The sequence below is a fragment of the Piliocolobus tephrosceles genome, chromosome 17 (assembly GCF_002776525.5).
Source record: "Piliocolobus tephrosceles isolate RC106 chromosome 17, ASM277652v3, whole genome shotgun sequence".
NCBI lineage: Eukaryota > Metazoa > Chordata > Mammalia > Primates > Cercopithecidae > Piliocolobus > Piliocolobus tephrosceles.
Window position 1 is genome coordinate 54,581,939 of NC_045450.1, and position 26,229 is coordinate 54,608,167.

General features: G+C 45.5%; 1 protein-coding gene and 1 non-coding gene across 4 annotated transcripts; both read right to left on the reverse strand.

The window, feature by feature from the left end:
• Window positions 1–5,705: 5,705 nt before the first annotated feature.
• Window positions 5,706–5,810, reverse strand: LOC111541510. Its single transcript, XR_002731282.1, has one exon. It is a non-coding gene; the product is annotated as a small nucleolar RNA U13 (small nucleolar RNA).
• A 734-nt stretch (window positions 5,811–6,544) lies between these two features.
• Window positions 6,545–25,667, reverse strand: NQO1 (NAD(P)H quinone dehydrogenase 1). Of its 3 annotated transcripts, XM_023210304.2 has the most exons (6): window positions 25,291–25,667; window positions 15,890–16,054; window positions 15,646–15,776; window positions 12,508–12,621; window positions 10,223–10,324; window positions 6,546–8,431 (listed from the first exon to the last, which is right to left on the reverse strand). In XM_023210304.2, the coding sequence occupies exons 1-6, from the start codon at window positions 25,295–25,297 to the stop codon at window positions 8,126–8,128; spliced, it is 825 nt and encodes a 274-aa protein (XP_023066072.1). In that variant the 5' UTR covers window positions 25,298–25,667; the 3' UTR covers window positions 6,546–8,125. The 3 variants fall into 3 exon arrangements, with proteins under 3 accessions (XP_023066073.1, XP_023066072.1, XP_023066074.1); XM_023210305.2 differs by lacking the exon at window positions 10,223–10,324 and having other exon boundaries at window positions 6,545–8,431; window positions 25,291–25,591; XM_023210306.2 differs by lacking the exon at window positions 12,508–12,621 and having other exon boundaries at window positions 6,556–8,431; window positions 25,291–25,591.
• Window positions 25,668–26,229: the final 562 nt, after the last annotated feature.

A 26,229-nucleotide genomic window follows, 5' to 3' on the forward strand; every position in this document is an offset into this window, starting at 1 on the left:
TTACACTTTAGCACATTATTTTAGAAACATTCAGCTTGCTAACTACATGTTTGAGAATTCATTAAAACCAGTTGTCTTTCTATATATTTTGTGCCATGTATATAAGAACATTACAATATATCTTTTTCTACATATGTAGTATGTGCAAACCAGTGGTTCTTAGAGTATGGTTCTCAGCCCACCAGCTAGTATCAATATCACCTGGGAGCTAGTTAGAAATGTAAATTCTTGGGCCCCATCCCAGACCTACTGAGTCAGAAACTCTGGAACAGGGCCCAGCAATCTGTTTTCACAAGCCCTCCAGGTGATTCTGATGCACACTTTAAAGTTTAGGAACCACTGGTCTAAGACTCTATTGAGATGTAGAGAGTTTTTCTTCCACTGAGACTGATACAGTTATACATTGTTCTTTATGTAAATTCAGCTTAACCTGGTTATCTATAATCTTTTATTGGCAAGGATAATTTATTCTCAGTACTGCCTATAGAGATATAGTGTATTTTATGTACATACACAATTAGTCTAATTCTTGATAATTCAGTTAATTTAGTTTGGCATTTTCCTACCACTTACTAAAAAGTTTACATTAAATGACTGATTTAAATATATAGGTGCAGTGTTCTATGTTTAATTGTTATGACATTTAAGTAGCTAATATAATTGACCGGTGCTAAAGTCTCCTGTTTATCCATAAAATGGGTACATTATGGGCAATGTAATACAAGCTTTCTTTTCATTGCCTAGTACTTTACCAGCAGACCACAGTTTTGCTCTGGCTAGACCAACCCTCGGAACAAAATCATCATTCCTTGTATTTATATTTGTATCTGAGATAGTAAACAAGATGGCTGACCAGGTCAACATGGCACCTTATTTTTTTAATAGGTAAAACTTCTTCAAAAGTAGCTTGCTTTGTGTAAGAACTAAGTTATCAGTAGAGATATAGCTATCCTTGGAGCTTATGTTTCAGACAAGAATTATTTACTAAAATAAATAATAAACAAGATAATGCATTATACAATTTGGGCATTTCTCCTTTCTCAAGTGTATGCATCATGGTAAATATAAACTAACCACAAGATAGGTAGATTGATTCATTTCATTTTAATCTCCTTGTGTAATTCAGTACCTCCATAATTGTTCTAATCTTCTTCCCACTGTTTACAAATTACCAGTTAGTTAACTCGTGAAAGAAAAATTCACATTTCAGAATAAAAATAAATGTATACTCACTTTATAAAAATCACTGCTGTCTTTCCTTAATACTTGCAGTGGAAATGTAAGTGGCTTACTCTACAAATTTTGGTGCTGGCAAATACATAGGCAAACTGTTGGGAGCTGCTCTAGCTACATTCCTCCCTTCTTATTCCGTTTTTCTTTTCCCCACTTTATTGCATAATATATTCCTGTACCCAAAACATTCTACCACAGTTCTCTTTGACTCCCACTTGTAATATCATCCTTTAAAAAATTATGTGTTTAACCATATGACCCTGCTTGCTTACTCATATTCTCCCTCCCTCTCCCCTTCCTTTCTCTCTCTTCCAGAAGTCATTTGCCTGGTTTGAAATATTTTATAGGGATTGCTTATTATTATTATTTTAGCTGATGAACCTCAGGACAACATATACACACACTTACACACATACATACACACACACAAAATCTCTGCTGTTGAAGAGTGGGCTTGGAATCAGATTTCTGTGTCCAGTAAAAACCTTTCCTGCACAGAAGTCATTGTGACTTAAGTAGTTACAGACTGATTCCAGTGAATTTGATCTAATTTCTTTTGATCTAATGAATGTATCTACTCACATTGTTTCCTTTTAATTGATAAGCTCCAAGTAATTGCTAATTTTTTGACAACTTTAACTGAGTTTCATTCACTTCTTAGTGTTTTAAGTATACTATCAATAATTTCATTAACCTGTTCTCAAGCGGTTTAGCTACCATTCTGCCATTTTTAATTTTTATTTAATTTTATTTGCTTGAGCACACTGATCAACCACTGAACTGCCTTCTTCCATTGTCCTGCAATGATATAAGGGTTACATTTTTGTGTATATGGCTTTCATAGTTGGGATTTCAGAGCACTGATACCAGATATTTTCAGTTGGTTCTCTGGGGGAATTTCATTTGCATCTATGTTTTTAGCTATCTGTGATAACTTGTTAAATATTAAAAAGATATTTTGCTTCTATTGGAACATTTGTATACTCGCAACTATATTTCTGTAAACAGCTGCAGTCAAAAATAAAACACTGAAAGTTTTCATTTTGCAGTGGATAGCTGTCTTTTTTTCCTCAAACTTTGTGAATGGAATTGTGTGCATGAATGACAGTTTTGAGCAGCATGAGTATGTGGCTGAAATTATAAAATCATTAGGGAGGAGGTGTGAAATATCAACATATTTCTGAGTAATTATTTTGTGCCTACCATTTTGTCAGGCAGAGTATAAGTGACTCAGTGTGACAGAATTTTTGTTTTACTTAATTTAAATGTTTCATGTTTAGTAAAGCAATACATGTATATGGAGGTGCTTTTGATGAAAACCAAGTCTCCCAATCCCTCAGTCCCATGCCCAGAGACAATCTGTTTATTCTTTTGGTGGTATTTCTACATCTCTAAATTAGGGCATATCAGAGTGTGGTACACAACTACCTGTGGTACATGGATAAACACTATTTTTAAACTTACATGTATAAGTGTTTTGATGTGTAATAGAAAAAAAATATAGTCTGGGCGCAGTGGCTCACGCCTGTAATCCCAGCACTTTGAGAGGCCGAGGCAGGCAGATCACTTGAGGTCAGGAGTTCGAGACCAGCCTGGCCAACATGGTGAAACCCCATTTCTAAAAAATACAAAAAATAGCTGGGCACAGTGGCGGGTGCCTGTAATCCCAGCTACTTGGGAGACTGAGGCAGGAGAATCGTTTGAACCCCGGAGGTGGAGGTTGCAGTGAGCGGAGATCGCACCATTGCACTCCAGACTGGGCAACAGGGCGAGACTCCATCTAAAAAATAAAAAATAGGCCGGGCGCAGTGGCTCAAGCCTGTAATCCCAGCACTTTGGGAGGCTGAGACGGGTGGATCACGAGGTCAGGAGATCGAGACCATCCTGGCTAACACGGTGAAACCCCATCTCCACTAAAAAATACAAAAAAAAAAACTAGCCGGGCGAGGTGGTGGGCGCCTGTAGTCCCAGCTACTCGGGAGGCTGAGGCAGGAGAATGGCGTGAACCTGGGAGGCGGAGCTTGCAGTGAGCTGAGATCCGGCCACTGCACTCCAGCCTGGGCGACAGAGCGAGACTCCATCTCGAAAAAAATAAAAAATTAAAATATAAAATAAAAAATAATAATGTGTCTACCTACCAGAGTGAAGGAAAAAGTGAGTCAAATTAAAGAAAAATATTAAATCACTGGGCTCGGTGGCTCATACCTCTGTAATCCCAGCTACTCGGGAGGCTAAGACAGGAGGATCACTTGAGGTCAGGAGTTGGAGACCAGCCTGAGCAACATAGCAAGACCCTGTCTCTCTTTTTTTTTAATGTTTAAATGAAAGGAAAAAGGAAGAAAAATATTAAAAAAGAAAAATAATAAGTGCTAATACAGATACATGGGTATCCTGAAAATTGTGTCTAACTGAATCTTAAAAGACATTGCTTTAGACAGTATACTTATACCTTCTTATCAAATATAGACAGTATCTGTTGATTCTATGAAGGAGTGACAATTCTTAATACATTTAAATACATATATATATATAAATGAGTTGTTATGATTATATATATGTTTTGGTTTTTTTTTTTTTTTTTTTAAACAATGCTGCTGTTCTAAATACAGTATTATTTGCCAAGCATGGTGGCTCATGCTTGTAATCCCAACATTTTGGGAGGTCGAGGCAGGAGGACCACTTGAGCCAGGCTGGGAGTTCAAGACCAGCCTGGGCAACAAAGTGAGACTTCATATATACAAAACAAAATGATTAGCCAGGCATGGTGGCACATGCCCGTAGTCCCAGCTACTCAGGAGGCTAAGGTGAGAGGATCACTTAAGTCCAGGAGTTTGAGGCTACAGTGAGCTGTCATCATGCCACTGCACTCCAGCCTGGATAACAGAGACTCCGTCTGAAAAAAAAGAAAAGGAAAAAAATTTTAAAAAATTGTCTTTTGGTGTTTATTGACTTCAACAGCACTGGAAATGAGCAATAACCAAATGAAATGTAATAAGTATAAATATCAAATTATATATTTTGGTTCAAAAAAACAGCTTATGTGGGCAAAATACTGATCTGAAGATGAGACTACAGTAGTATGGGGCTGCCAGAAAATCTGATGCAATCTCAGTTACATAATTTAAGTACAGTGTCCAGAATAAGAAAGGAATTGTCCTTCTCTACTCCAAGCTGGTAAGAGCCTTACTCTATTAACTTACAAGAAACAAATTCTCTGCAGCCATCTAAGCCTAGAAGAGAACCAAAATATCATTTATCCCTGCTGAGAACAGGGTAGGGACTCTAGAAATCAAAAGATAGCTATAGTTTCTCAACAGCAACACTAGTGGTCTTACTCTTTTTTTGAGACGATTTCACTCTGTTACCCAGGTTGGAGGGCGGTGGCACAATCACGGCTCACTGCAGCCTCTTCCGGTCTCAAGCAATCCTCCCACCTCAGTCCCTACCCCGAGTAGCTGGGACTACAGGTATACCCCACTACACCTGGCTAAGTGATGCGTTTTTTGTAGAGATGGAGTTTCACCATGTTGCCCAGGCTGGTCTTGAAGTCCAGGGCTCCAGTGATCTGTCTGCCTTACCTCCCAAAGTGCTAGGTAGGATCACAGGTGTGAGCCACCAGGCTGGCCCTCAGTCACCTCTTAAAAGGCCCCACCTCTCAATTCTGCCACACTGGGGATTAAATTTCAACTTGAGTTTTGGAGGGGATAAATATAGAAACATAGCATTTTGACTTTTTCAAAGATACCCCCTTGTCGTCAGCATCAAAACTTTTCCTCTCTCTGAGTCATTTCCATTGACATATAAATTTGTTTTAATGTGTCTGATCTCTTTTTAAAAATTTGTTCTTTGATCACACAGCCTCCTCCACACTATTTCTATTCCTCTCCTTCCATTCTCAAACCCATTCAAATCAGGCTTTCATCACGTCACTCTACTGAAATGGTGCTTTGTCAATGTCATCAACGAATGGGTTCCACACGGCCAAGTCCAGTGGTCACTTCCCAGGCCTTATCTTGCTTGACTTGTCAGCAGTATTTGACATACCTGATCATTCCCTCTTTCAAACACTTTCTTCCCCCCCCCCCCCCCCCTTGGAGACGGAGTTTCACTCTTGTTGCCCAAGCTGGAGTGCAATGGCGTGATCTCAGCTCACTGCAACCTCCACCTCCTGGGTTCAAGCGATCCTCCTGCTTCAGCCTCCCTAGTGGCTGGGATTACAGGCACACACCACCACATCTGGCTAATTTTTTCTATTTTTAGTAGAAATGGGGTTTCACCATGTTAGCCAAGCTGGTCTCGAACTCCTGACCTCAGGTGATCCACCCTCCTCAGCCTCCCAAAATGCTGGGATTACAGGCTTTACAGGCTGGGATTACTGCCCCTGGCATCTTCAAACACTTTCTTCGCTTGGCTTTCAGGACACCACACTCAGCTCTCCTGCATCCCTGAACACTGGTTTTTTGTTTGTTGCATGTCAGATGGGAAAATGTACTGCCATCATAACAAGGTTCAAGGGTGGCACATCTCACACATGCACGTGAACACCCAAACACCACACTTAGGAACTACAAAAGGATCTGACCGCTGCGTTTCACTCTCATCTTCACCTCCTAACATTGTCGAGCCCCAGAGGTAAATCATCAACTCTCTTCTCTCAAAACTCAATGAGATTGATCCCAGCCAATCTCATTGCTTTCAACATCATCTGTATGTTGAAGATTCCCAAATGTGCATCTCCAGCCATAACTTCTGCCTTAACTCCAGGTTCCTCCTATCCAACTGCCTACTTGTCAGCCTCACCTGGCTGTCTTAATAGACGTCTCTTATTTTTTGGAGACAGAGTCTCGCTCTTATCACCTAGGCTGGAGTGCAGTGGCACGATCTCAGCTCACTGAAACCTCCACCTCCCAGGTTCAAGCAGTTCTCCTGCCTCAGCCTCCTGAGTAGCTGGGATTACAGACAACGCACCACCACACCCAGCTAATTTTTTAAATTTTTAGTAGAGATGGGGTTTCCTGATGTCTGGCGATCCACCCGCCTCAGCCTCCCAACGTGCTGGGATTACAGGCGTGAACCATCGCACCCGGCCTGTTTTTCTTCATTTCTATACCACTCTGTTTCCTGGCTCTCTTTTAAATTCCCCGAGAGGACTGAATAGGTTGTTCCGTTACCATTTAGTAGGAAGCAGCCCTGCTGGGTGAGTTGTCAAGCCACGTCACCAAGGGGCTTCCAGCTGCAGTTTACGATTGAATCCTCTGATCTGTCTCCCACTAGATTCCGCTATCGTTAGCTTCACTGTTACCAATGAGTGTGGGTCTGTTTTGTAGAAATGAATTTTATTTATTTAATTCGGATCTTTCAGAAATTTACACAAAATTGCAGTGAAGTTGAAGGCAACAGAAAATATTTTCAAACTGAAACACCAAGCCGTCAGCTATTGTGGATACTGTCGAGAGCAAAAACCACCAGTGCCAGTCAGCATCTGGTAAAGGAGGTTCTCCAGGTCGGTCCAATCCCTTCGTTTTCTTGGCAAGTAAGAGGCTGTCTCCCATTTTTCAGGCAACCTTTTCATTATTTCTCATCTCTTCTTTCAATGCACCACAAGAGGGCAGTGTTTTATCATATTCTCCTTGAATTATATAATACCATCAGTGGGACAAGATGACTTCTAGAAGTAGAAATTGACTATTATGCCAAAACTGTTCACCAAAGTTGATAAAACTCTAGGTTTACAATTGTACCCCAGAGTCATGGGACTGGACCCCATCCCGTGGTAAGTCATCAGTTTAGCAATGATAAGATAACCTTCCGAAAGTTTGTGTAGCTCAGAAATAAAGTATTTTTTGTGGAAGTCTGTTTTTAAGTATTGAAGGTACTATTTCCTTTCTTGAATTCACATTGCAGATGTACGGTGTGGATTTATTGGTTTATCTCTGCAAACCTTAAAGTAGAAGATTGCAAGGGCCAGGTGCGGTGGCTCACGCCTGTAATCCCAGCACTTTGGGAGGCTGAGGCAGACGGATCACCTGAGGTCAGGAGTTCGACACCAGCCTGGCCAACATGGTGAAACCCCGTCTCTACCAAAAATACAAAAATTAGCCAATCATGATGGCAGGCTCCTGTCCTCCCAGCTACTAGGGAGGCTGAAGCAGGAGAATCGCTGGAACCTGGGAGGCAGAGGTTGCAGTGAGCTGAGATCATGCCACTGCATTCCAGCCTAGGCAACACAGCAAGACTGTTTCAAAAAAAAGTTTTTTTTTAATTAAAAATAAAGTAGATGACTGCAGTAAAGATGAGATTTATTAGCTCTTCCTTTCAAGGTATCTGTGTACTGTATACAAACAATGAAAGCTGAAGAACAGTGATACTCCTGCTAGGCATATTAGTCACTGCATTGTAATTGAAAGCAAGAAATATAAACAAGCGTTAGATTACTAACAAACAAGTTAAGTCCCTTAGGGCAGGTAGATTCAGTCTTTTCTTTCTCAGAGCAATTCCTTTCTGCCATAAACTATAGAGAGGTGATTAACAGATCATCGGAGAATTGAATGATACCTAGCTAGACTTCACCCTAAAACTTTAGCCCTAAAAAGAGGAATTAAATTGTGTAGATGCCTTTAAAGAACACTTTCTAGCATCTTTCTACATCTTCCCTAAGTGGCCTCTTGAGCCCAGTTGGATTTTGGTTATATGCCATGATAGTAATCAGAAGAATCAGTTACATTGAATAATAAAATGATCCCAAAATGCATGAATACAGTCGATTCCCTCTCCTATTTATTCCTTGTGGAAAAAGGAAAACCCAAATCTTAAAAACTAAAGCAAGTCAGGGAAGCCTGGAAAGACACCCAGATTTGATAACATGTTAGAAGGAAATCCAGTCTTAGGAATCTCATTTTCTGGCTTTGATCTGGTTGTCAGTTGGGATGGACTTGCCCAAGTGATGGCCCACAGAAAGGCCAAATTTCTTGTTTTTCTCCTCATCCTGTACCTCTTTTTTCATTAAGAATCCTGCCTGGAAGTTTAGGTCAAAGAGGCTGCTTGGAGCAAAATACAGTGGTGTCTCATCCCAAATATTCTCCAGGCGTTTCTTCCATCCTTCCAGGATCTGAATTCGGGCATCTGCTGGAGTGTGCCCAATGCTATAAGTCAGTTGAGGTTCTAAGACTTGGAAGCCACAGAAATGCAGAATGCCACTCTGAGGATACAAAAAGCACAGAGAGGTAAGTCAACCAATTCCATGCAGTTGTACTATAAACAACAGAAGTTGGTCTGGGCTTCCCAGTAAGACACTCTGATGCGGAGGCCTCAGGCACCCTAGAGAATCAGTTCAGAGCTGGTATCTCTCTCCTACCCTATACCTAGCCATTACCAATTTTAGCCTCCTCAAGTGTGCTCTTCTTTAAATGCATGAACCCTTGAAACTGTGCCAACCTGGATCCTTTGCCAAGAAGGCTGGAAGTTCTCTTACTTTAGGGAGTCTCAGTTTCTTGGCAGATGACTCACCAAGACCTGCGGTAGGTGCATTTCTCCACCTCTCCATATAAACAGATGGGTCTTTTGTTTTTTTCCTTTCTTTCTTTTTTTTTTTTTTTTTTTTTTTTTGAGGCAGAGTCTCGCTCGGTCACCCAGGCTGGAGTGCAGTGGCGCAATCTCGGCTTGCGGCAACCTCTGCCTCCTGGGTTCAAGCAGTTCTCCTCCTGCCTCAGCCTCCTGAGTAGCTGCGACTATAGGCATGTACCATCGTGCCCAGCTAATTTTTGTATCTTTAGTAGAGACAGGGTTTCACCATGTTGACCAGGCTGGTCTTGAACTCCTGACCTCAAGTGATCCGCCAAAGTGCTGGTCTCCCAAAGTGCTGGGATTACAGGCCCAGATGAGTCTTGATAAATGATTTTCATAAGTGGCCACTCATTGGCTCTTTTCTCCAACCGCCCTCTTTATAGAAATTATCCTGAGGGTCTGGTAACACCAATAAGCCCACCCCAGGCTTCAGTTTTATCCATGTATAAACTGACTAGACAAATTATTTCTTTTTTCTTTGAAACAGGGCCTCACCCTGTATCCCAGGCTGGCATGCAGTGGCGTGATCATAGCTCACTGCAGCCTCGAACTCCTGGGTCTGTCGCCTTAGACTCCCAAGTAGCTGGGACCACAGGTGTATGCACTACCTATACCCAGCTAATTTTTTTTTTTTTTTTTTTTGTAGAGATGAGGTCTCACTATGTTGCCCAGGCTGGTCTCAAAGTCCTGGGCTCAAGCGATCCTTCTGCCTCAGCCTCGCAGTAAATCATTTCTTAAATTGTCCTGGGCTCTAATAGTCTGTAAGACTGTATCAGCAACCTGGAGAAGGACAGGAAGGCTGGAGAGAGATGTCAGTCATCTGGCGAGACCAGGACCCACGGCTAAACAAATCAAGGGTAGTGATTGCCATTAGTCCTTGGCTGGGAGAGAAAGCTGTTTGAACACACGCACGCTCAGGTGTGTTTCCCACACACAGGCACCCGGGAAGGCAGGCAAGTTCCTAAAGGCAGCTCCCGTCATTCTGAATCCTGACCACGCTTTCATCTTCACAACTCAGCATCTATTTTCAGATGCTAGCTTGAGGTTTTGAACCCCACAGAAGGCTCAATTAATGAATTCCCCTGAAGGTTCGTTGAAAATGAGGTACCTGGCCGGGTGCAGTGGCTTATGCCTGTAATCCCAGCACTTTGGGAGGCTGAGGCAGGAGGATCATTTGAGGTCAAGGGTTTGAAACCAGCCTGGCTAACATGGCAAGACCCCATCTCTACTAAAAATACAAAAATTAGCCGAGTGTGGTGGCAGGCGCCTGTAATCCCAGCTACTCAGTAAGCTGAGGCAGGAGAATCACTTGAACCCTGCAAGTGGGTAGAGGTTGCAGTGAGCCGAGATGGTGCCACTGCTGTCCAGCCTAGGTGACAGAGCGAGACTCCGTCTCAAAGAAAAAAAAGAAAAGAAAATGAGGTACCTGAATTGGCCAGAGAATGACATTCATGTCCCCATGGATCCCTTGCAGAGAGTACATGGAGCTGCTGCCACCAGTGGTGATAGAAAGCACTGCCTTCTTACTCTGCAAAAGAAAAAAACAATAACAAGCTTCATTCCCCTCCACGTCCCCTTGGTGACAGAAGTTAATGAAACAGCGCCAGGGACAAGAACACACAAGTCTGTCCTATTTGCTGTTTATGTTTCGTCCTACTTTGGCTCCCCTGAGCTACACAGTATGACTCTGCAGGAGTGCCAGCCTAGACAGTCTACAGACCTGCGGCCTGAGGCAAACCAAGGATTCCAAACCACTACGTGTGGCTCAGGGCGAGGCTGTCACCACATCCAAAATCAGTGCTGGCTGCCGGCTGCCTAGGTGGAGTTACTGGCCGTTCTCATCCATCCTCCCACAGGCTAGGCATGGCGTAGGACAAGCTCTTTCATCTGGAAGGTCTCGAAGGGTTCCCTGTGCAGGATTTGGGCCTCCAAAACACGAAGACAGGCCTCCTTTTGTTTTTATTATGGAAATTTTTAACACACGTAAATGAGAAAATAGTACTGCATCTATCACTCATCTTCGTCTCTCAGTATTTTGCCATTCTAGTTTTAGCTCGACCCATGACCCCCTTTTTCTCTGCAGCATTTTATTTTATTTTATTTTTTCATTTTTTTTTCTTCTCTGAGACAGAGTCTGGCTCTGTCACCCAGGCTGGGGTGCAGTGGCACCCTCTCAACTAACTGCAAACTGTCTCCCGGGTTCAAGTGATTCTCCAGCCTTAGCCTCCCAAGTAGTTGGGATTACAGGTGCTCACCACCACATCTGGCTAATTTTTGTTTTTGTTTTTGATACAGAGTCTCGCTGTCTCACTCAGGCTGGAGTGCAGTGGTGCGATCTCGGCTCACTGCAACCTCTGCCTCCCGGGTTCAAGAAATTATCTTGCCTCAGCCTCCCAAGTAGCTGGGACTACAGGTGCCCACCACCACGCCTGGCTCCACGCCTGGCTAATTTTTTGTATTTTTAGTAGTAAACGAGGTTTCACCGGATGGTTTCGATCTCCTGACCTCATGATCCGCCCACCTCGGCCTCCCAAAGTGCTGGGATTACAGGTGTGAGCCACCACGCCTGGCCTTTTATTTTATTTTATTTTATTTCTTTATTATTATTATTTTTTTGAGACAGAGTCTCTCTGTGTTGCCCAGGCTGGAGTGCAGTGGCGCGATCTCCACTCACTGCAAGCTCCGCCTCCCGGGTTCACGCCATTCTCCTGCTTCAGCCTCCCGTGTGGCTGGGACTACAGGCGCCCGCCACCGCACCCCTCTAATTTTTTTTTTTCGTATTTTTAGTAGAGGCGGGGTTTCACCGTGTTAGCCAGGATGGTCTCGATCTCCTGACCTTGTGATCCGCCCGTCTCGGCCTCCCAAAGTGCTGGGATTACAGGCGTGAGCCACCGTGCCCGGCCTATTTTATTTTTTTAAGACGGAGTCTTGCTTTGTTGCCCAGGCTGGAGTGCAGTGGTGCAATCTTGGCTCACTGTAACCTCCACCTCCTGGGTTTCAAGCAATTCTCCTGCCTCAGCCTCCCAAGTAGCTGGGATTATAGGGGCCTGCCACCACACCCAGCTAGTTTTTGTATGTTTAGTAGAGACGGGGTTTCGCCATGTTGGCCAGACTGGTCTGAAACTCCTGACCTCAGGTGATCTGCCTGTCTCGGCCTCCCAAAGTGCTGAAATTACAGGTGTGAGCCGCCACGCTCAGCCTCTGGAGCATTTTAAAACAAATCCCAAATATCATGTCATTCCATCTGTAAAAACTTGATCATGCATCTCTCCCAAAGGACCCGGAGCCTAGGCTTAGGATCTAATTGTGCTCAAAACCCTTCATCAGAGCCAGGTGCGGCGGCTCACACCTGTAATCCCAGCACATTGGGAGGCTAAGGGGGGGGGGGGGGGGGGATCACCTGATGTCAGGAGTTCAAGACCAGCCTAACCAATGTGGAGAAACCTTGTCTCTACTAAAAATACAAAATTAGCCAGGTGTGGTGGCCCATGCCTGTAATCGCAGCTACACGGGAGGCTGAGGCAGGAGAATCGCTTCAACCCAGGAGGCAGAGGTTACAGTGAGCCGAGAATGCACCATTGCACTCCAGCCTGGGCGACAAGAGGGAAACTCCATCTCAAAAACAAAAAACAACAAACAAACAAAAAAAACCTGCATCAGGACAGACCACCCAGAAGCCGGCTGTCAGAGCATTCAGAAACGTCTACCTACCCGGAAGGGTCCTTTGTCATACATGGCAGCGAACGTGTAAGCAAACTCTCCTACGAACACTCGCTCAAACCAGCCTTTCAGAATGGCAGGGACTCCAAACCACTGCAGGGGAAACTGCAGGACAGAAGACATCATCAAGTTCAGACCAGAGGCTCCCCAAGCCCAGAAGGCGACTTGGGGTCCTGAGCTGCTCCCCATTATGGCTCTGTGGGGGAGCCCCTCTTCACGCCTTTCCCATTCCTCCTGGGGAGTTAGCACTTTAAGGAAAGAGATCATTATTGTCCTTGGTCAGCCAATTTGACAGTCTTCTTTTTCCCTGAAAATGCAAATATTGAGTGGGTCCAAGAAAGCTACATACACAGAAGACTTATTGATATGAAACTTGTTTGTATGAAATCACATTTGTCAGCAAAGTCTAAATAGCAAGGATTGCAAACAAGGTTTGCTTCAGGGTGTCGCCTCAATCAGTATTTTCCCAAGAGTTTGCTTTAGTAGGTGTAGTATCAACAATATGACTGTTGGCCAGGCGCAGTGGCGCACGCCTGTAATCCCAGCCTTTTGGGAGGCGAAGGCAGGTGGATCACTTGAGGGCAAGAGTATGAGACCAGCCTGGCCAACATGGTGAAACCCCATCTCTACTAAAAATACCAAAATCAACCGGGCGTGGTGCTGCACGCCTGTAGTCCCCGCTACTCAGGCTGTTGAGGCAAGAGAATCACTTGAACCTGGGAGGCGGAGGTTACAGTGAGCCAAGATCATGCCACTGCACTCCAGCCTGGGTGACAGAGTGAGACCCCATCGTGGAAAAAAATGAAGATAGGCCTTCCTCCTTTTAGGACTGTCCCTTGTTATCATGTACAAAAAATTGTATCACTTAGAATAAACAAAATCACTCAAAAATGCAAACTAATAATCAGTGTGATGGCCGAATGCCGTTGCTCATGCCTATAATCCCAGTATTTTGGGAGGCCAAGGTGGGAGGACCACTTGAGCCCAGGCGTTTGAGACCAGCCTGGGCAACAAAGTGAGACTCTGTCTCTACAAAAAAATTTAAAAATTAGCCTGTTGTGGTGGTGCACATCTCTAGTCCTAGCTATGTGAGAGGCTGAGGCAGGACGATTGCTTGAGCCCAGGAGTTGGAGGCTACAGGGAGCTGTGATCACCACTGTATTCCAGCCTGGGTGACAGAGCAAGACTCCATCTCTAAATAATAATAATAATAATAATCAATGTGGCTGGGCGCGGTTGCTCACGCCTTTAATTCCAGCACTTTTGGAGGCCAAGGTGGTTGGATCACTTGAGGTCAGGAGTTTGAGACCAGCCTGGCCAACGTGGTGAAACCCTGGCTCTACTAAAAATACAAAAATTAGTCGAGCGTGGTGGCACATGCCTATAGTCCCAGCTACTTGGAAGGCTGAGGCAGGAGAATGGCTTGAACCCAGGAGGCGGAGGTTGCAGTGAGCCGAGATCATGCCATTGCACTCCAGCCTGGGCAACAGAGCAAGACTCCATCTCAAAAACAAATAAATAAACAAACAAATAAATGAATGAATAAAATGTTAAAAAATATAAATAATAAATAATAATTAGTAGACTAAGGTTCATCAGGGACTTCCCACGAGAAAGTCTTGTCTGACCTCTTATCCTAATAAAAGCAGAGTACGGACTATACCAGGAGGTTTTCTTATCCTTGATTCACGATTTAAAGATATGACAGGCGCATGCCTATAATCCCAGCCCTTTGGGAGGCCGAGACAGGCAGATCACTTGAGCCCAAGAGTTTGAGATGAGCCTGGACAACATGGTGAGACCCTATCCGTACAAAAAAAGTTAAAACTTAGCATGGCATGGTGGCGTGCACCGATAGTCCCAGCTATTCGGGAGACTGAGGTGGGAGGATCACTTGAGCCCAGGAGGTTGAGGCAGCAGTGAGCAGAGATCATGCCACTGCACTCCATCCTGGGCGACCGTGAGACCTTGTCTCCAATTTAATTTTTTTTTTTTAAAGGCATCCTTTGGGGTACTGGCTAGTGGCATGTGGCTTTGATTCCTAGCAACAGGCCTGTGGGTAAAATAAAGGACTTCAAGGATTGGATGTTTTGTAGCTGATTGAATAACTGAAGAAAAAAAAAAAAAAGAAAAAGCCACAGCCTATAGCCTATACCACCCTCTCCGTGGTTTCCAGGATCATATACATTCTATGTTCAATGTCAAAAGACTGGCTGGAATTGGTAAAAGCAAAGTCATTGAGTACAGTCACATTTATAGGAAAGATCACTGACGAGATTCACGCACAATGCCAGTATTGTCTGCTAAATGGTAAGGCCGCTTCCCGAAGAAGAAAGGCTGTGGTTTGCTGCAGGAACACATTCAGCAGGGTTTCAAAGCCCCCTTCAACTGGCAGGCTACAATGGCAGGGAAGTCAATGTGTCATGGATTATTCTACAAAGTATTTGGGATTCTTATGGAGAAAGGAGAACTGCAAATTTTGAGACAGTCCAACAGGAATCGCTATCTGAAGGAATCGCTAACTGAAGGGGAGACTAAGTACATGGAAAAAAGCAAGCTCAAGGGCTGTACAGCATCTCTGCAGTTGCATTTCTTTCTCTCTCTCTCTCTTTTTTTTTTTTTTTTTTGAGACGGAGTCTCGCTCTGTTGCCATGTCGCCAGGATGGGGTGCAGTGGCACAATCTTGGCTCACTTCAACCTCCACCTGCCTGGTTCAAGCGATTCTCCTGCCTCAGCCTCCAGAGTAGCTGGGACTACAGGCATGTGCCACCACGCCCAGCTAATTTTTGTTGTTTTAGTAGAGACTGGGTTTTACCATGTTGGCCAGGATGGTCTTGAACTCCTGACCTCAAGTGATCTGCCTGCCTTGGCCTCCTAAAGTGCTGGGATTATAGGCATGAGCCACCACGCCTGGCCTTGCAGTTGCATTTACATATGCAACAGTAATACAGCCAGATTCCTAATATCTGTGAAATCCATGTAATACTGCACCTTTAAAGTAATCACCCTTATTTGCAGAGAATGCAGTAAAGTGGGTGACTGTTTAAGATCCCATAGCTAATTAGGTGACATGTCTAGGACAATAAGCACGCAAATGCCCCTGACACCACTTCCAATGTCCCCCCATACCTGGAATATCACAAGGTCTGCAGCTTCCAGCTTCTTTTGTTCAGCCACAATATCTGGGCTCAGATGGCCCTCTTTATAAGCCAGAACAGTTTCGGCAGGATACTGAAAGTTCGCAGGGTCCTTCAGTTTACCTGCAGAGAGGAAAAAGAGAGGCTGGGGCCAGAGGAGCCAAAGCTGGGCCAGACGACCCACAGGCAAGGAGATCCGCAAAGAACTAATTAAAAAGGGGAGGAGGAACTCCTACCTGTGATGTCCTTTCTGGAAATGATGGGATTGAAGTTCATGGCATAGAGGTCCGACTCCGCCACCTCCCACCCTTTCTTCTTCAGAGCTGCTACAGCAGCCTCCTTCATGGCATAGTTGAAGGATGTCCTCTCTGAGTGAGCCAGTACGATCAGTGCTCTTCTGCCTACAGAGACACACACAAAGCACCCGGGGAAAACCCATTACCAACCAGCAAGCCTTCAGCTACAGGGGAGTTGCAGTCTGTAAAGGAGGGGCGGCTTTGTTGGACATTAGGTTATTGCATTCCATCCCCTGCAGCCAGAAATGTATTTTCCCCTTAAAAGTACTGAAGATTAAAGGAAGGATTTAAATCAGTGGCTGATTTAATAAATAGTGTTGACAGCTGGGCTCTGTGGCTCACGCCTGTAATCCCAGCACTTTGGGAGGCCGAGGCGGGTGGATCACCTGAGGTCAGGAGTTTGAGACCAGCCTGGCCAACATGGCGAAACCCTGTCTCTACTGAAAATACAAAAATTAGCCGGGTGTGGTGATGGGCACCTGTAATCCCAGCTACTCGGGAGGCTGAGGCAGGAGAATCGCTTGAACCTGGGAGGCGGAGGTTGCAGTGAGCCGAGATTGCACCAGTGCACTACAGTCTGGCGACAAAGCAAGACTCCATCTAAAAAAAAAAAAAAAAAAAATAGTGTTGGCACATCTAATGAGTTATCTGCATGAAAATAAGATGATTCCCCTAGAAAACTATTACAAGTTGACTATCCCAAATGGGAAAATCCAAAATTTTTGAGTGCTGACATGACAAAGGAAATGCTCATTGGAGGATTTAGGATTTTGGATATTTGAATTTGGGATCCTCAACCAGTAAATATAATACAAATATTCCAAAATCCAAAAAAATCCGAAATTCAAAGCATTTCTGGTCCCACGTATTTCAGATAAGAGATACTCAACCTGCATAGGTGTTAAAACTCAGTTAAGTGGTTTCCCTGGTCTGAGGGTAGTGGCTCAAAGGACACAAAAGGGACGTTGGGGTGCTGAATACATAATTTTTTCAGTTTGTGAAAATCCACTTAGAACTTGTGAGGGCTGGGTGTGGTGACTCATGCCTGTAGTCCCAGAGCTTTGGGAGGCCAAAGTAGGAGGACTGCTTGAGCCCAGGAGTTTGTGACCAGCCTGGGCAACATGGCGAACCCCTGTCTCTACAAAAAAATGCGTAATACAGAAAACTAGGGCCAGGCATGGTGGCTCACGCCTGTAATCCCAGCACTTTGGGATTCAGGTCAGGAGTTCAAGACCAACCTGGCCAAAATGGTGAAACCTCATCTCTACTAAAAAATACAAAAATTAGCCAGGCATGGTTGTGCCGCCTGTAATCCCAGCTACTCGGGAGGCTAGGGCAGAGAATTGCTTGAACCCGGGAGGGAGAGGTTGCAGTGAGCCAAGATCGCACCACTACACTCCAGCCTGGGCAACAGAGTGAGACAACATCTCAAAAAAATAATAAAATAAAAAACTAGCTGGGCATGGTGACTCACATCTGTAATCCTAGCTATTTGGGAGGCTGAGGTGGGAGGATTGTTTGAGCCTGGGAGTTCGAGGCTGCAGTGAGCTATGATTGAAGCACTGAATGCCAGAGCGAGACCTTGTCTCTAAAAAATGAACTGGTGCATTTTTTAATGTGTCTATTGTAGTCACCAAAAAATTTTTTGGCTTTAATTACCCCACTAATATATCACATACAACCATAATTTCCAGTAGATTAAAGATCTAAAATTTTTAAATGAAACTATTTAAATACTAAAGGAAGAATGGTAGAATTTGTGTAACCTCAGGGTAGAGAATCCTTTATTTAAGAAAAAAAAAAATTCTGGGTGTGGCGCAGTGGCTCACGCTTGTAATCCCAGCACTTCGGGAGGCCGAGGCAGGTGGATCACCTGAGGTCAGGAGTTTGACATCAGCCTGGCCAACATGGTGAAACCCCGTATCTACTAAAACTATAAAAATTAGCCGGGCGTGATGGTGCACGCCTGTAATCCCAGCTACTTGGGAGGCTGAGGCAGGAGAATCACTTGAACCCGGGAGGTGGAGGTTGCAGTGAGCCAAGATTACACCATTGCACTCCAGTCTGGGCAACAAGAGTGAGACTTCGTCTCAAAAACGAAACAAAACAAAACCAAAAAAAAGTTTAGCAAAAAGCGCCATAAACAAAGTCAAAAGATACTCACTGGGAGAAGAAATTCGCAATTCTCATCGCAGAGTTAAACTCCCAATGAGTGCCCACAAATGATTAGAAAAGACAGTGCAATGGAAAAGTGGGTCAAGGATCCGAACACACTGTTCACAGAGCAGGCAAGGCAAATGGCAACAAACAAATGGAAAGATGCTCTGCGTGGCCTGTCAGGAAAATCAAAATGAAAACAAGACATTTACCCATGAGTTTACATGGGTACCATGTTTACATTTACCATGAGTTTACATTTACCCACAAAATGTTACAAATAACACCCAGGGTTAAGATTGCACCAACAGAAAAACTGACGGTTGCCGGTGGGAATATGAATTGCCTCAACCTTTAGGGAAAGCAATCAGGCAGAATCTCTTAAAACTTTAAAGACACATAAATCTTTTATCTCGCTCTCCAATTTGGAGGAATCTGTTCTACAGAGTAAAAGCATCAGGCTATAAGAGTCAAGGATGTGTATTACATCATGCTTTTTATTGGCAAAAATTAGCTATAACCTGATTGTCTATGGGGAACATTTTAATAAATTATGGGCACATCCACACTACAGGATATTTTGCTGTTAACAAGAATGAGTTGGCCAGGCACGGTTGCTTGAGCCTGTAATCCCAGCACTTTGGGAGGCCGAGGTGGGCGGGTCATAAGGTCAAGAGATCCAGACCATCCTGGCCAACATGGTGAAACCCTGTCTCTACAAAAATACAAAAATTAGCTGGACGTGGTAGCGGGCACCTGTAATCCCAGCTATTTGGGAGGCTGAGGCAGGAGAATTGCTTGAATCTGGGAAGCAGAGGTTGCAGTGAGCCGAGATCGTGCCACTGCACTCCAGCCTGGGCAACAGAGTAAGACCCTGTCTCAGAAAAATAAATAAATAAAAGTAAAAAAATTTTTAAAAAAGGATGAGTTAAACTGGCTGGGCATGGTGGCACATGCCTGTAATCCCAGCTACTTGGAAGGCCAAGGCGGGCAGATCCCTTGAGGCCAGGAGTTGCAGACCAGACGGCAGCATAGTGACACCTTGTCACTAAAAAAAATTTTTTTAGAGACTGTTAACCAGGTACAGTTGCTCAGGAGGCCAAGGCGGGAAGATTGCTTAAGCCCAGGAGTTCAAGACCAGCCTGGGCAACATGACAAAAGCAAAACCCCTTCTCTACAAAAAGTACAAAAATTAGCCAGGCGTGGTGGCTTATGCCTGTAGTCCCAACTACTCAGGAGGCTGAGAGATGGGAGGATCACTTGAACCCAGGAGGTTGAGGCTGCAGTGATCTGTGATCGCCACACTGCACTCCAGCCTGGGCGACAGAGGGAGACCCCGTCTCGAATAAACACATTTTAAAAATTAAAAAAATTAAAATGAATTTACTATATGTAGTGACTCAAAAAGATATCCATGATATATTATTAACTGATAAAAAAGCAAGTGAATATGAATCCATTTTTATTTAAAATGAAAGAAGTGAGAGGAAGGGAGAGAGAGATGGAAGGGAAGGAAGAAAAAGAAAATACAAAAAAAAGAAAAAGAAAAAAAGAAATGACACATATTTGTATGTAGATTTGTAGCACATTGGTATGAGGGGGAGAAATGTGGAACGATCACATTAAACTTTTTTTCTTTTTTTTTGAGACACAGTCTCACTCTGTTGCCCAGGCTGGAGTGCAGTGGTGTGATCTCGGCTTACTGCAACCTCCGCCTCTTGGGTTCAAGCGATTCTCCTGCCTCAGCCTCCCCAGTAGCTGGGATTACAGGTATGAGCCACCGCGCCCAGCAGATCACATTAAACTATTAACAGCTCAGCTTCCTTTATAAGCAAGAAATGGCAAAGGGTACAGGTAGAAGGGAAATGGGCCTCTTTTATATTAACAAGGTTGTCAGAGGCAGCATGCTTCAATTTGCAAGAACAGTATTTAGTGGATCCTTATGATGTGCTAGGCACTGCCCTAAGTGCTTCACATTCCTTTTTTTCTTTTTCTTTTTCTGAGACAGGGTCTCGATCCGTTGCCCAGGCTGGAATGCAGTGGCATGATCTCAGGTCATTGCAGCCTTGACCTCTTGGGCTCAAGTGATCCTCCCACCTCAGCCTCCTGAGTAGCTGGGACTACAGGTGTGTGCCACCACACCTAATTTTTGTTTTGTAGAGACAGGGTTTTGCCACGTTGCCCAGGCTGGTCTCAAACTCCTGGACTCGAGCAATTTTGCCTGCCTCAGCCTCCCACAATGTTGGGATTTTAGGTGTGGGCCACCACGCCCGGCCTGCACTTTCTTCCTTTGTCAGGGCAACCTGCTATGTTTTAAATGCGTCGCCTCCAAAATTCAGGTGCTGCCAATGTGAGAGTATTAACAGATGGGACCTGTGAGAGGTGATTAGGCGGGGGGCGGGGGGGGGCGGTCTCCTTCCTCGTGAGCGGGATTAAGGCCCTCATAAAAGACAGTTTGCCCAGCACGGGGCTCACCTGCCCTTCCACCTTCTACTTCCCACCGTCTGTGTAAGGACGCAGCATTCCTCCAAATGCAGCTCTCACCAGGCAACCAAACCTGCCAGCACCTTGATCTCGGACTTCTTAACTTCCAGAATGGTGAGAAATCAATTTCTCTTTTTTATGAACTACCTAGTCCCAAGTATTATGTAGGGAGGCACAAAATAGACTGAGACACACCCTATGAGGTCAATACCATGAGTAGCCCCATGTTATAGATGGGAAAACTGAGACACAGGAGAGAAGCAAGTTACCCAAGTGTGTAGTCATTAAGTGGTGAAACTGGAATAATTTTAAAATGTAGGGAGTGGCTGGGCGTAGTGGCGCACACCTGCAATCCCAGCACTTTGGGAGGCCGAGGCAGGCAGCTTGCTTGAGCCCAGGAGTTTGAGACCAGCCTGGCCTGTAACATGGAGAAACCCCGTTTCTACCAAAAAAAAAAAAAAAAATTAGCTGGGCATAGTGGTGTGCACCTGTAGTTCCAGCTACTCAGGAGGCTGAAGTGGGAAGATCGCTTGAGCCAGGAAGGTGGAGGTTGCAGTGGGCCAAGATCACACCACTGTACTCCAGCCTGGGCGACAGTGAGACTTACAAACAACAGTGAGAAATACAAACAACAGCGTGCAAGGGCATAAAGCGAAGTGCCAGAGAAAGGACGCTTACTCCCACAGTCGCTCCTGATAGCGTGCACTGCTACTTCACACCCTACCATGAACAGTGGGTGCAGCTGGGAGAAGAAAATGCCTGCAACTTTTTGGGGCAGAGGGGATGGAGTCTTGCTCTGTGGCCTAGGCTGGAGTGCAGTGGAACGATCATGGTTCACATCAACTTCTGACTCCCGGGTTCAAGCAATTCTCCTTCCTCAGCTTCCTAACTAGCTGGGACTACAGGCGTGTGCCACCATGCCCAGCTAATTTTTTGTGTTTTTTTTAGTAGAGACAGGGTTTCATCATGTTAGCCAGGATAGTCTCGATCTCCTAACCTCATGATCCACCCGCCTTGGCCTCCCAAAGTGCTGGGATTACAAGCGTGAGCCACTGCGCCCAGCTGGCAACTGCAACGTTTTTGCACCATGAATGAATAACTAAAAGTGACTAAAATAACTAGAAAGGCACATTTAAGCCTTAAGCTCTCTTTCTGCTTTTATTATTGACCACACCTAGCAAGGGAGGTGCCTCTTGGGCTAAATTCAGCCAAGTGTAACTTTCAGGGCCCAGTATGCCAAACCAGGGGATTTCCAAACTTGGTCCTAAGGTTTTGGACTCTTGAAACTAAGATTCAGTGCAGTAGGTGTTTGATGATGATTTAAATGCGCTAGAAATGACTGACCTGCTTTGGATAGCCTGGGAAAAGGGAAAGGCAGCTCTGAGGCTACCTCAACAAATTCCTACCTCTTAACCCATGGATTTAACACGATTGGGAGGCAGGTGAGCATATCAAGCTCTAATAGGCATTTTCTTTGTAATATACTTTGCCGTGAGTCTTATCAGTGTTTACTGAACACCGCTCTGACAGTTTTTTTTTATTGACTTCTCATCAACGTGAACAAGCATTTTCTAAGTAGTAAGACAGTCAAGGTACTTCTCAGAAAATGAACAAGTCAGGATATCCATCTCTTGATCTTTCAAGGATCTCAGACCCTAATAGCTATAAGCATGCCTATGACGTTTCAATTTTTCATGTAAGGCAACATACAAACAGGAATAATATATTTGTAACAAATATAACCACCAAAGTGCAGTACCTGGAGTACGGAGATCCCAAAACAACTCAAAAGAAAAATGGTCAAAAGAAGGTTGTGGGTGGGGCGCGGTGGTTCACACCTGTAATCTCAGCACTTTGGGAGGCCAAGGTGGGCAGATCACCTCATGTCAGGAGTTCAAGACCAGCCTGGTCAACATGGTGAAACCCTGTCTCTACTAAAAATGCAAAAAAAATTAGCCAGGCATGGTGGCAGGCGCCTGTAATCCCAGCTACTCGGGAGGCTGAGGCAGGAGAATCGCTTGAACACAGGAGGCGAAGGTTGCAATGAGCTGAGATTGCACCATTGCACTCCAGCCTGGACAGCAGAGCAAGCCTCTGTCTCAAACAAACAAACAGATGGTTGTGAATAGGCAATTAACAGGAAGTTTTCTGGGCCTGGAGGGTTCATTTTTCCTTCCTGCCACTTAACTAGCTGAGCAACATGACCTGGGTGGATTTAGACTACTAGAGTCTACCCTGAGAGAGGCCACAAGATGTACACACAGATAACCTCTTCAGGGTAGAGTGGCATTAGTGTGTTAGGAGAGGTAAGGGACAAAGTTCAACAGAAGGCTGGGCGCAGTGGCTCATGCCTGTAACCGCAGCAGTTTGGGAGGCTGAGGCGGGTGGATCACTTGAGGTCAGGAGCTAGAGACCAGCCTGGCCAACATGGTGAAACCCCCGTCTCTACTAAATATACAAAAATTAGCTGGGCGTGGTGGCGTGCACCTGTAATCCTAGCTACTGGGGAGGCTGCAGCACAAGAATCGCTTGAACCTGGGAAGTGCACACCACTGCACTACAGTCGGGACAACAGAGTGAGACTCTGTCTCAAAAAAAAGTTCAACAGAGGAAAACTTCAGGACTTCAGGGCTGGCCCATTAGGAAAGGCCCTCAGGGGAGCTTGCCATTTGAGCTGAATCTTGGTCTTGAACTCCTGGCCTGAAGTACTCCTCCCGCCTCAGCCTCCCAAAAGTGCTGGGGTTACAGGTGTGAGCCACCACACCCAGCCAAAAAAAATATTTTTTAGCCAGGTTTCAAGTTCTGCTTTGACCAAAAACATTAGCTGAGTGTGGTGGCACACACCCGTAGTCCCAGCCACTCAGGGGGCAAAGATGGGACAAGCACTTGAGCCTATGAGGTCAAGGCTGAAGTGAGCCCTGATCATGCCACTGCACTCCAGCCTGGGCAGCAGAGCAAGACCCTGTCTCAAAAAGAAAAAAAGAAGTATGTTACAGGTAAGACTTTGTATCAGTTTCATGTATTCTCCTTCTGCCTTCTCTTTTCACTTGAGTGTTCCAGGGAACATGAGTGCGAATCAGACACATCTATTAGTTGCAAACAAAAAACCTGGATGCTTTAGTTAACCTCAAGATTTGGTTAGCTGGGTACAGCTAAAACTAATTATACAAGATCCAAGTCTTTCCTTTTTCCCTCATTACCAGCTCTTTTTTGTGTTTAAGCTACACATAAATACAGAACATTCTGTAAGACTGAAAAGTCAGGAAACAGTTCCTGCCCTAGTATCGGAGGAGACGATGCCGGTGCCTCCAGGCGTTCAAGAATGAAATACAAAGGAAACAGCAACCACCGTGTATGGGGCAAGCCTCTCAGCTGTCAGAATCTATTCCCTGCTGTCTCTGCCAGCAACTCCTTCTGGGCTACCAATCCCCTGCTTAGTTCCTTTCTCAGAGATTCTGATAATTTCAGTTGGTCAATTGCAAGGGCAATCTCTTCCTCCACTCACTTTAACCAAGATGGGCTTCTGTGTGTGCAGGTGCATTTTTAGAGGCAGGACCAGGTTCACAGGGAAAGAAATTACAAAACGCAGGATTGTGCCCCAGATGAGGCAACAGCTTTCTAAATCTTAGCGCTGTCCAATCTCAGAGTGAGATTATTTGGGAAACAACTCTCAGTCCCTGCAGTTGTCTCAGCTGGTTATTTATGCTTTGGGTGGAGCTGGGATGACCTCTAAGTTCCCCTAGGGTTGATGGCCGAGTGGGGAGGCTCTATCACTGAAATGGACCCAATACTAGAAACGGATGCAGTACGACCTGATCAGGTTTGCCTAATTCAAGGGCCTCAATGGAAAATACCTCCCAAGGCCAGGCACGGCTGCTCACGTCAGTAATCCCAGCACTTGAAGAGGACGAGGTGGGCAGATCACCTGAGGTCGGGAGTTTGAGACCACGCTGGCCAACATGGCGAAACCCCGTCTCTACTAAAAATATAAAAATTAGCTGTGCATGGTGGCGCACTCCTGTAATCCCAGCTACTCGGGAGGCTGAGATGGGAGAATCGCTTGAACCTGGGAGGCGGAAGTTGCGGTGAGCTGAGATAGCACCATTACACTCCAGCCTGGGCGACAAGAGCAAAACTCAGTCTCAAACAAAACAAAACAATACAAAACAAAACAACAAAACCTGAGCCGGGCAGCCTGGAGCCGGTTCTGGTCTCCGTCAAACTAAAGGTATCAGTTTCCTCCACTCCTGTCCAGCAATCGCCAGATATTCTCATTTTCTTCAGAAGCTCGGTATCTACATTTTTAAGTGAAATCACCCATTTTAATGTTTGCAACTTATTTCAAATTGGTTTAAATACTATAGCCCAAAAGAGGTATGGGCTGTGACGGTAAGCCTGATTTGGCCTTCAACTGCCAGTTTCTGACCCCAGTTTTGGAGGGAATTTCTTCTTCCAAGGTCAAGTTTCTCCTAAATGCCCACTGGAGTTCGTGGGGGTGGAGTGAGGAAGGATCCACGACTCCGGATACAAACAGAGGCTCTCCCTCTCCCGGAGTCCGATCAAGGCTCATCCCAGGACCCTAATCTCTTCCCTTTGTGGGTTTTGACTTAAGGAACAAAATTCAGGGCCAAACCCCTACAACCTCCTCCACAGGCACCAGGGCTCCGGAGACAAAGCACCTCGCCCTTCGCAGCACTCACCGACCATGGCGCTGGTGCAGTCCAGGGCGCTGATTGGCTGGACTCGTGGTTGCCGGGGCGACCCTGGCCAGGACTAGGCTCTCACTGGGCTGGGCAGCTCCGGCGGCTACCTTGCAGGAGTCGTGTGTGTGGTGCGCGGTGCATTCTCTCTTATATATCCTGCGCGGCTCATTTGAGTTGGACAGTCAACAAGGGCGGGAACCAACGCCTGGATCCTGGGGTGCTGGGCAGAGGATGCCAAGGCTGCAGCTCCAGGAAGGGAGGGAGCCTGGGGGATGAAGGAGGGGCCCCTCCACTCCCACCCGCCCCGCCCGAGCAACTGGTGGAAGTCAAGAAAAGTCTCTGGGGGCTGGAGGAGGGGTTTGTGGGGGTGTGTGACAGAGGCCTCAAAAATCTGGCTGGAGGGGCTAAGGTAAGCCCATCTGTGCACTGTGCCCTGAGGTGCAAGGGGATGCAGGGTGGAAGTTGTTCCCAAGAGAATCCAGGCATCGAGTGGGCCTGCCCTTTGGGCCTTGGCACGAAGTGGAGCAGAAAAAAAGCCGGATGCAGATTACTGTGGTGCCCCAGGCTGAGATTCTGCTGAGTCACTGTGACTGTGGATTTGGAAGGCTGAGAGCACTGGGGAGACATGCTCCGTGGAGGTGAATTTGTTTCTTCCTTTGCAAGATTCAGATTCTGCACTCGGGGGCCCATACAACACACTTCCCTGGGTGCATGCTGCTGTACCACCCCTGCTCCTCAAGGCAGGTAATGGGGGAACTAACTGGTTTTGTTTCCCATGAGCTAAAGCAAGGCTGGCGTGGAGATAGCAGTTATAGGGAAGCATATTAAAGAACAGCCAAAACGGGGCCAGACGCGGTGGCTCATGCCTGTAATCCCAGCACTTTGGGAGGCTGAGGTGGGCGGATCACCTGAGGTCAAGAGTTCGAGACCAGCCTG